The sequence below is a fragment of the Bombina bombina genome, chromosome 5 (assembly GCF_027579735.1).
Source record: "Bombina bombina isolate aBomBom1 chromosome 5, aBomBom1.pri, whole genome shotgun sequence".
In the NCBI taxonomy this organism is placed as follows: Eukaryota; Metazoa; Chordata; class Amphibia; order Anura; family Bombinatoridae; genus Bombina; species Bombina bombina.
The window spans coordinates 470,249,733-470,261,839 of record NC_069503.1 but is presented as its reverse complement, the minus strand read 5'-3'; the positions used below and the strand labels follow the sequence as shown (position 1 = coordinate 470,261,839).

Genomic DNA, 12,107 nt, shown 5'->3' with positions numbered 1-12,107 from the left:
AGGTGCTCTGAAGGAGAAATAATGCACAGATAGTTTATTATTCCCACTCAGTTTCTGTATAAATTGACCTTTGATAGCTGATATTTGGAATCTTTCAATTATGTAGTTGTCACCTCCACGTTCTTGGTGTTAAAATTTTCACATGGAAAACATGCACTTTGTCAGATTGTCTAGATCTTGTTTAGGGTATGTTTAAGCTAGGTTGAGCCCTTCATACTCTACAAAATCAGATTCTCCTAGGGCTATAGTGTGTGAAAAAACATTGTGTATAGCTTTTCTGTTTTTATAACAAAAAACATCATTAGAATAAACTCTTTTAATTATTTAGCAATAAGGTTGTCAGTATTTTAGGCCTGTAAAACCAAATTGTAGTGAGCTTTACTGATGAGTTAATTTACTACAAAACAGTGACTTCAGTGGATGTAATGTGAGAATGCTGGTGGGGTTCTGGATAGGTTGCTGATGTATGACTGAGGGGAGAACTCTGTCCAGCAAAAATAATATTTAACATATCTTCAAATTTCAATAATAAATCAAGGGGGATACATAACCACCAAGATTTCAGAGCTCAGATGATAAATATATAAAATAATGCAGAGGTCTTTTAGTATGTCAGCCTGCCACAGGAGAGGAATAATGAAAATATATGTCTATTGCATTTTACCACAAAGGATTAGAGAGACCATTACATGGCTACTAAGATTATGATAAGGATGAAGACATTAGAGCTTTATAGAGCAGTCACTAAAATTTAGTAGCATATAACTTTGGACCCTATTTTAATCCATGCTAGATATCTATTAATACCTCAAATGCCACAGGGGAAAGGTTGATTTCTAACAGATAAGGATGTACCAAGAAGAATTTCCTATGGGAAAACTGGGTAATTACTCTGAATCGTTGTTCTGTGTGACTAGAATAAGACTGCATTTTACTGATGAAGCCTACAATAGGCCAAATGTACCTCTGTGGTTGCCATGTCTCTTAGAGGGGGGTGGCCTAGTATTTTGTCACCAGACTGTCTTCTTTTACCATACTAGTATATTGCAGGAAAGTACTTTGCTTTGAAAGGCCAATTTTAGGCAAAAAGAGACTACTCCTAGGGTGGTGACTAGCTACATAGCACACTATTATATCTTTATTCCCTTATTGAGCAATTCTATATTTCTATGTAGGTAAATAAGGACGTAAAAACACAAAAATGTACATTTGCATCGCCAAATTCAAAATGTCATCTAAAATGCCTTTAGATGCCCAGTAATAAGCTAGGAGGAAACGAGTTGTCCAGAGATCTAGAATGGACAAAAAAATCTGATTAACCATAAGTTGGAAAGTAGCATTAGTGGTAAAAGGAGACAACATAATTATGGCACACTGTAGAAGAGGATTTAATTAGCTAAGTAGAGCAACCAATGGGAGTCATTATTATTCACTTTATAGTGGCAGTCAAAAGAGGTCTCCTTCCTTGCAAGGGACAGAGCTTGTAGGGGGCTGAATGCTCTTGGTGGGTTTAAATAGTTTTAGCATTTCGATGAGACTATATTCTCTCAGACACAGCACAGGTGATCAGTCATAATAGATTGACCATCAAAGGAATTGATTTCTGCTGCAGTGTCCCTTAATTGGATGGCTACAGTTCTAGAACCAAATGGCCCCTTTAAACAGTCACCAATCACATTTTAAGATGGCCAAATAAATTCTATATTTTTGATACATCTAAAAGTGGATAATTTAGTATGCTTTATTTTGTTTAAAATCTACGCTGTGTTGAAATATGTTAGCTGGGAAAGCATAAAGAGCAGACACCCCCCTCTCCTGCATATGAAAAGACAGATTACACAAACAATAGCAACAGGAAACTGTAGTCCTGGGTCTGACACTTTGGGGCTTGGTTTGGAGTCTGAAAATCAGCACAATGTTATTAAAAAATAAGCAAAACTAAACATTGTTACAAAAAAACTCCCAGATGGGCTTTATAAATGGATCATCTACAAAACATTTTTGCAAAGAAAAATATAATGTACAATGTCCCCTTAAGAACAAAAAACCTAAAATGTATACAAGTAAAAACGGTAAACACAGACTCCTTTCTATTGATAGGCCTCTTGTTACAGATTTTCCAATTGGAAGTCTTTCGTAACTAAAATGCCTTTTTGACAAACATACATTTAACAGAGCATAGAAAGGTTCCATTTTTGCTTTTTTACAAGTAATTTGACTCTAATCTTGTGGAGTTACAATGCTACAACAGACCGTGTAAACAGTACCGTCGAGACAATCTGGATTCTGTTGTATGATAGTTTTCATGTCAGCAAAGATAAACTATGATTTGCAATTAGACGCTGGCTGCTGTAGATTTTGATTTGTGTTTTAAAGAGGATTACTGAGATCTTTTCCTTTCAAGGACAACTAATTTGCCCTACAGATAAAGAACAGACCAAATATGTAGTCATATACACGCAAAGCAGAAACCCAAATATAGGAACTCATTAGTCTTTTCTGTGCAATTCTTTCTATTTGAGTATGTATTCTTGATTCATTAAAAGTCAAACACACACAGAGGAAGTTGTTAGAAATATTCTGTTTCCAGTTTAGATGATTTAAAATGGCAATAAACTACTGAGCTTTTCTGTGCTACTTTGCACTGACTGCTATGAAGACCTGTATATTCATGTGTGCTGCATTTGTAATTTGTATTATAAGTATATAAATTACACAGTAACCAAAGGTTTTTTTTTTAAATAGAGATTGTAGAGTAAAAATAAATTGGTTTATTTTGTTAGAGCATTTTATTTTTAAATAAATTGACTTCATGTTTAAAGGGATAGTCTAGTCAACATTTCATGATTCAGATACAGCATGCAATTTTAATTAACTTTCTAATTTACTTCTATTATAAATTTTTCTTTATTCTCTTTGTATCTTTATTTGAAAAGGCAAGAATGTAAGTGCTGGCCCATTTTTGGTTCAGCACCTGGGAAGGGCTTGCCGATTGGTGTCTAAATGTAGCCACCAATCAGCAAGTGCTACTCAGGTCAGGTGCTGAACCAGAAATGGTCCGGCTACTAAGCTTGCATTCCTGCTTTTCAAATAAAGATAACAAGAGAATGATAAGATAATAGGAGTACATTTTTAAAATTGCTTAAAATTGCATGCTCTATCTGAATCATGAAAGTTTAATTTTGACTAGACTATCCCTTTAACTCCATCAAAAAATCAAGCACATAATGAAAGTTGCACTTAAAGAGTACCCCCATTCTACTGCTGATTAGGATACAGCAAGTGATTGGAGCATACACATGTATGAATATCCATGATTGGCCCACCATCACAAATGCATTGTCAAAGTAGTGCTGTTCAGTTTTGCCATGAATAAGGGAGTAATGCTCAAAATGTCACCTGTTATGACCCATCTATTCTAATAAAGGTCTAATTTAAAGGGGCAGTGTAGCCAAAATTAAACTTTCATGATTCCGATAGGGCATGTAATTTTAAACAATTTGCCAATTTACTTTTATCAAATTTGCTTTCTACTCTTGGTATTCTTTGTTGAAAGCTAAACCTAGGTAAGCTCATATGCTAATTTCTAAGCCGTTGAAGGGCGCCTATTATCGCAGTGCCTTTTGACAGTTTTCACAGCTAGACTGGGCTAGATTTGTGCCATATAGATAACATTGTGCTCACTACCGTGAAGTTGTTTATGTCCGCACTGATCAGCTAAAATGCAAGTCTGTCAAAATAACTAAAATAAAAGGGCAGTCTGCAGAGGCTTAGATACAAGGTAATCACAGAGGTAAAAAATATATTAATATAACTGTGTTGGTTATGCAAAACTGAGGAATTGGTAATAAAGGGATTATCTATCTTTTTAAACAATAACAATTCTGGAGTAGACTGTTCCTTTAACCTTTTATATGTTAGGAATTTCTGTTGTACTGAGTTATAATTAAGTTTTTGCAGTAATGCACTATCACGGGTATTGTGTGCACTGTTTCTTGTTTATATTATTATTAGTTTGCTTTATTATTATTGACATAGTAAATAGGGGGATAAAACATATAACAATAGATAAAAATGCTATAAATAAATCCTTATACACCGTTAAATCCATATACATGATATCGGCATTGGTATAGATTCTCTGTTTTCTGGATATTCAGATAAAGTATATACAGAAGACCTAATATTCGTTGTATTCTATAATAAATGATACCCTTGTAGTACATGTATGGTACCTGGAGCTTTGGTAAGGAGTACTCAGTTATTTGCCCTTTCTTTGTTTTCCCTGATGCAGCTAAGGTCAAATTAAATGTATAACTGGTCACTGCGACTCACTCACCTCTACTAAATCAGGAATTTTTTTTAGAATTTGTCAGATTAGTGACATTTGAGTACTGGAACTGAAAAACGCTGTCACAGGGAAAGCGCCAGGTAAAGTCTATGTCGCTGTGAAAAATTGTCAGAGACATATGCCAGAAACAGGACCACAGTAAAATATCACAAGAAAAATATACTATGATAAAATGTGCCAGGTAAAGTGGGTTTTTTTACCCAAATATGCCATAATGAAATGAGCCTTATAGTATGGACAACTGTCTTATTTATTTATTTTTTTAACTAAAAATATTTATGTGTTGGCCTTGTACTTGGGGCAAAAATGTATGACTGTAGGGGGTACTTGTTGCAGAAACATTTAAAGACACTGAAATGCACAACCTCTCCAAGACAAATAAAGAAGATACATCAAAGCAAATGAAACAATATTGAAAGGTTTGTGTAATCCGAAAACATCTAATTTCTGATTTCCTATTGCTTTAACAGATGAACTGCCATGACCGGCGGTTACGGCAAACCGAACCAGAGGGAATACATACAGAACGCCATGCTGCTTCACCCCCCCAGCACTCAAGGGTTAATGGTTGGTCTTTACCGCTGCACATATTCCAGCTAATAGCTTGGCTTTTATATTCATATTTGGCTATTGTGGGTTTTGGGATTTATATACCTCTTCTACCATATGGATGGAAATACGCTGCATACGCTGTATCCTTTCTCATAAGGTTGTTAATGATTTTAGATCGCTTTTGTCAACAAATAAGACCTATATCTTGTGTCCATTCTGATTGTGTATGAGCTATGCAGTCTACAAGAGGGACATAACAAATGATTGTGGAATAAATTGTTTATTTCTGTGAAACGCACACCCTATAGTTAGAAATCGGAATTTAAACAAGCTTTAACTGTTTGCACAAAAAGGAATTCTGTTCTGACATCAGATACCCTTGTGTATACATGTAAAGAGTTTTTCATATTCGTTGTCTTACCTCTGTATTTTCACAGGGAAATACCTCAGAATTGTGACCTAGGAAACTTTACTTTATTCTGTCATTCAATTTGTAACCAGGAGATGTGGAAAAAAACTGCATGCCAGAAAGTCTGCTCTATTTTTAGCTGTATGTGCAGAATGTTTTTATTAGTAAGTTGCAAGCGTCCCTTTATCTGTTCCCTTGCTACAGCCAGAATGATTTAAAGTTAATTTGTGGTTGGCCTTGCTAGGTCACAACATAGAATTGGCCAGCTCCAACCTGATTCATAATTGTATTTTACAACCCCTTTAAATAGAGACTGTAGGATGATTTCAAAGGCAATTTAGCCAAGTTAAAGAAGCATGCTCTGATTGGTTAAAACATGTCATTTTTGTTACAGACCCTTACTATGGGTTAAACATATAGGTAGAATCTCGCCTGGGACCTGCAAGCCTTATAGCTCCAGCTCAGGACATGGCCAGTCAGTCATTCAGGAGTGGCAGTTGCATGACCCCACTAATCACTGGCTGTGTTCTGCAGGAAATTCTTGCAGCTCCTGAATGGGGGTTTACCTATGTTTTTAAACCCCTTTGTGAATATTATGGACATCGTTATCTATGGCTAATAATACAAAATGATGTTCTAATCAACTAGAGAATTTTTGCTTTAGAATGTCCTTTTAATTGTGCTTTGTTAAACATTGTCAAATGTCTAAAGATGTTTGTATGTGTGTATATGTTTATATATATATATATATATATATATATATATATATATAGAGAGAGAGAGACAGAGACACAGAGACACAGAGAGACAGAGACACAGAGACACAGAGAGACACAGAGAGAGAGACACACAGAGAGAGAGACACACAGAGAGAGAGACACACAGAGAGAGAGAGACACAGAGAGAGAGAGACACAGAGAGAGAGAGACAGACTATAATCGCATCAGTCGGCAGTTGCGCACACATCCTCAAAGGAATATTGGCAGCGCAAGGCAGCCAACAGAATTCACCTGGATCCAAAAATGGCAGGGTGGTGAGAGAATCCACCAGCGAAGGCAAAAGAATTGCATTTGTAACACGTCCGTCAGCAGTTGTGCACGCATCCTCAAAGGAATATTGGCAGTGCGAGGCACCCTGCCATTTTTGGAATCCACCGGGATGCAGTGAAGGCAAATGGAGGATTACAAAAAAACAAAACTAACCGTCCGCAATAAGTAATAATAAAAAAAAAAAACCGCCCGCAATAAGTATTTAAAAAAAACAAAAAAAACAACCACCCTTACAAACTATTAAGAAAAGAAAAAAATACCCAATAAAATTATTACCCCCTAAATCCAATAATCATATCATCGCAAACTACCTAATAATCTACTAACCCCTAATCCGCCAACCTCCCACAACGCATTAAACCTAATTTACCTATTAACTTCTAAACCGCCAACCCCCGCAACGCAAAAAACTAATTTAAGGACTAAGCCTCCTAACCTAACACCCCCTAAATTAACTCCTTAAAGGGTTAGAAATCTTTTAATTTCTAAAGCTTTAAGAATTAGATTATTAGTTAGTTTAAGTAATAGAGAATTAAACTCATTTACTAATTTTTTGAAACAAAGCTTGCATATATTAAAAAAATTATATTTTTATTTTGGCTGAAAAAGTAACCAACGACCACCCCAAAATAAATTATGGACCCACTCATTATTCATGCAGTCACATCGGCCAATAGCACGGCAGCAAACATTAGCATAATTTGCATAGTAAGGAGTCACCCATATTCACAATGTCATCCATCCTCGCATGTGCATTAGTAACTGTGGGCAATCGCATGCACGATAGACCGTAATAGCACAGTCTCTTGGTCTGCATTTGACGAACGGTTCATGACGTGCCTGCATACTGCTAACCTGGACAATCAGTTTTGCGCATGTGTGGGTTCAGGACAAGGCATACTGTGCATGTGAGCCGCCATTATTGTTCTACCTAGGTAGAACACTCCAATTTGATCTGCATAATGATGATCTGGGGGGGGTTTGGCAGAATACATTATTTCTAAGTAAAATTACAGGTAAACAAAAAAAAAACGAATTTATTTGTGAACTATAAGTATAGTTTGAGATGTTTTTAAATCTGAAAACTTTTTTTGGGTTTCCTATCACTTTAATTACATTAAAAAAAATACTACATTACATTACAAAGTAAAAAAAAAATACATTAATCTAAAATTACAGAAAATAAAAAAAGACTAACATTACAAAATATAATATATATCCAAAATAAAAAAAATTAAACCTAATCCCTATGAAAATAAAAAAGCCCCCAAAAATTAAAACACCCCCTAATCTAAGAATAAACTACCAATAGCCCTTCAAATTAAAAAAAACTAACACTATGGCCCCAAACAGGTAGTCACGGTTTCAGAAGTCTGGAAGTTCAGAAGGTCTTCTTCCAGGCGGGTCCATCATCTTCATCCACAGCAAAGGTGGCATGGAGCGGAGGTCCGGAGTGGTCTTCTCAGATGTGCGTGGAGTGAAGGTCTGGAGCAGTCTTCCTCGGCGAAGGCGTGGAGGTTTGACTTCATGCGATCGTCCGCCGCACACTGAAGATTAAATTCAAGGTACCCCATATTTATTGGGGTACTTTGCATTCCTATTGGCTGAAATTTTCAAAATCAGCCAATAGGATGAGAGCTACTGAAATCTTATTGGCTGATTTAAACAGCCAATAGGATTTCAGTAGCTCTAATCCTATTGGCTGTTTTGAAAAATTCAGTCAATAGGAATGCAAGGTACCCCAAATTGATTGCAGTACCTTGCATTCAATATTCAGTATACGATAGACATCGGATGAAGAGGACCCTCCATGCCGCCGAGGACCACCACCACCGCCGCCGCCACAGATAACCACAGCCGACGATCGCCACATCTGAGAAGGCCGCTCCAGACATCTGCACCGCCTTTGCTGTGGATGAAGATGATGGACCCGCCTGGTAGAAGACCATTATCCACCGGACTTCTTAAACCGTGAGTACCTATTTGGGGCTTTAGTGTTAGCTTTTTTTTTTTTTTTTTTTTTTAAGATTAGGGTTCATTGGGCAATTTCAAAAAGAGCTGAATGTCCTTTTTAAGGGCTATGCCCATACAAATGCCCCTTTAGGGGCAATGGATAGTTTAGGTTTATTAGTGTTAGGCTTTTTTATATTTATTTATATTGGGGGGTTTAGTGGGTGGGGGGGTTTTACTGTTAGGGGGACTTTGTTTATTTTTAACGTAAAAAAGCTGGTTTCTTTATGGCAATGCTCTACAAAAAGCCATTTTAAGGGCGATTGGTAGTTTAGTATTAATCAGGGGGTGTTTTTTGGGGGGGTTTATTATTATAGGGGTATTAGTTTAGGTTTAATTTTATTATTTTGGATAGCTTTGTTTTTTCTGTATTTTTACTTAATTTTTTTGTAGCTTTGGGGGTTACATTTTAAACACATAGACTGCCCTCTGGGCAGGCTTATCAACTAGTATATATGTGTGTGTATGTATACATATGTGTGTGTGTGTATGTATGTATATATATATATATATATATATATAATGTATATGTGTGTATATATGTGTATATATATGTGTGTATATATATATATATATATATATATATATATATATATATATATGTGTGTATATATATATATATATATATATATATATATATATATATATATATACAAAAAGAAATGTTCACAGTCAGTCAGAAAACAAGGTCAACTGAAAGACTTAACAGCGCTATCTCAAAAGATAAAGAAACCACAGACCACCTTAAATAAATATTCTCACAGATTTCTCTCTGAAAGGTAGTTGAATATTTATATATAGCTGCCAATCCAGAAAGTTAAGCACAAATAAGTCGCTCAGGCTTATTTACAAAGGTAAATACAAAAAATGGCCTGGATGGCGCTCATATATAAATATAATTAGCAGATAGATATAATAATAATAATGGTAATAACTTCAATATATGTATATATAACCTATATGTATATATATATATATATATGCACATATATATATATATATACAGACAATATTAGAGCAAATGAAAGGAACAATCAGAATATAGTCAAAAAAACAAAGTTCATATAGAATCTTGGATGATGTGGACTAGTGTGGGGTCTCTTCCTATATAACCCCCACTTAGATGTGTACTTACTTCAGAAACCCTCAATCATATGAGATAAGGATAATTTGTGTCAGCGAAAAAAGTAGCACCTCCTGGAGTATGTAAACTGGATCACCGGAGCTGTGTATCCCGCTGATGTCAGTTGTGATAAACTCTGTATTTGCACCCAGTTGTCTGTATTGCTTTACAGCTTGTGTGTAGGTTCATATGAAACTCCCAATCATAGATATGCAGGGAAAAAAAACAGAAAATAATTCATAGTGCAACACTGTATACTTTAGTGTTAAATAAAATATCCTACAAGCTAGTGGAATACCACTCACATGTGCAAACCTCATTATATGAGGTATCAAACAGGCATATAAAATTCAATTCAGTTCATAAAAGTACCGGACCTGACGCGTTTCAAGGGCTGTATATGAATACAAATCCCTTCTTCCTCAGAGATACAGTGTACTGATAGGGCTCACCTTTTATGTGATCAATAACGGCTGCAGTACACCATTCATCCTTGTGGCGCCTATTGCGCATCTACCCGGAAGTACAGTGCGTCTCACGTGATGAGCGTACTAAAAACGTCTCACGTCCTATGGGGTTATCACCTAGCAACTTGGTTGCTACGGGCGCGTGAATAGTAATAAGAGTACGGGACTATGCTCCCATGTCAGGCGCTCTGTATTTACGGTTTATTTCTAAGTGCATACAAGCAGTACATATGTTCATTAGTATTCCTAACACAGACTAAAAACTATGATGAATAAAATTCACATAAAACGTATATAAATATTAATAGAATATACATTCATTTATAAAAACAGTTAAAACCTCCAATGTTATACTTTGCCTGAATATTGGAATACGGGTCTACATATATTTTATACATTGTATACATTGCCCAAAGTCAATATAAATACATAGCAAATAAAAAAATGAAATTTTAAGTTTTCTTTAAAAAACAAATAAACAATTAGCATATAAAATAAATTACTAACATATTAAAAAATATATATATATTCTATTCTAAAACAGAGGGCTTATATCTAATATGTGGAATATAGAATACCATAATCCCCAAAGTAATGTATTCATAACCTATTGGTTAATTTCAAAACTAAATACTACAAATCGTTATTTAGCACATTCTTTAGCTAACTAAAAAATTATTGGAGATACCATACTGATGGAGGGATAGTTACTACTAATTATCCACAATAGAATTTTTGAAAGATATCTTATACAACCAACACAAGGCTTAAAAAAGTAAAATAAGGACGAATAGTGGAACAATGATAAAAAAATTTTAACCTATTTAATTGTAAAAAATCCCTTAGTGTATTTAATATTGGGTAATCTTTACAAAAAAGCTACAATATCAATGTCTTTGTTCAGACCAGAGGGGGTCCTGGATCCAAAAGCATGGATACAGTATGTTTCATGTTGTCTCAACAGGATTTCTCTATCCCCCCCTCTGTTACCCACATGAACATGTTCCAAAATTGTTCCTTTTAGGCAACTGGGATCTTGGTTGTGAAATAACCTATAATGTTCTGATATGTTATGTGACTTTAAGCCTGCTTTTATGTTTGTTACATGTTCATGCAGTCTTTTTTTGTATGGTCTAGTCGTTCTTCCCATATATTGTAGGTTGCAAGCGCATTGAAGGAGATACACAACAAACGTTGTTTTACAATTTACCAGATGGCTCACTTCACATTTCCTATTAGTTACAGTTGAGCTTACCATTTTAGTGGGTTTGTTCCCATTGTACATATGCTCACATGAAATGCAATTCAACCTGTTGCATTTATAAAAACCTCTGGTATCTTTAACCAGTTTTTATCTTTAATAGGCATTTTTAGCTGACTCGGTGCTATAATGGTTTTTAATTTTTTTTTTTCTTAAGATACATTTTGGTCTTATTCCAATCTGTTCTCGAAGATAATCGTCCTTTTTCAGGATATGCCAGTGTTTCGTAAGGATTTGTTTTATACCCTCTGAACCTTCATTATATGTGGAAATGAAACTAGTTTTAGTGATCTCTTTTGTTTTTTTCACTTCTAGATCAATTTTCACATTACGTTTCATATCTTTATTTTTAATTTTGTCATAGGCCGATTCTACCCACTTGTGTTTTATATCCCTTCTCCAAAAATTTATTTTTCAATTTGTGTGATTCTTTTTCAAAATCACAGGGGCGTGTACAATTTCTCTTTAGTCGTTCAAATTGTCCTGACGGGATGTTTTTTATCCAGGTAGGGTGATGGTTACTGCTGGCATGGATATACCCATTACTGTCAGTCTCTTTTGTAAAGAGTCTAGTTTTAATAATATCATCTTCATGGAATAAAATTAAATCTAGGAACTCTATTTCTTCCTTGTTAAATTTCTCGGTGAATTTTAAATTCATATCATTAATATTAATGTATTTCAGAAAATCTCTTAATTCCTCTTCATCCCCTTTCCAAATCAAGACAATATCGTCTATGAATCTTGCCCATTTGACAATATTCTTAATATAGGGGTTATTGGACCAGATATTTCTATCCTCCCAAAATCCCATATACAGGTTGGCATAGCTAGGGGCAAACTTAGTGCCCATAGCCGTACCGCCAACTTGTAGATAGAAATCAT

At 35.1% G+C, this 12,107-nt stretch overlaps 1 protein-coding gene across 1 annotated transcript in view; it reads left to right on the top strand.

The window, feature by feature from the left end:
- Positions 1–12,107, top strand: part of LOC128660480 (palmitoyltransferase ZDHHC11) — a 238,200-nt gene that overhangs the window by 81,794 nt on the left and 144,299 nt on the right. The window contains exon 2 of the mRNA XM_053714347.1: positions 4,822–5,043. Coding sequence (XP_053570322.1) covers positions 4,822–5,043 — 222 coding nt within the window. The remainder of the gene's footprint in view (positions 1–4,821; positions 5,044–12,107) is intronic.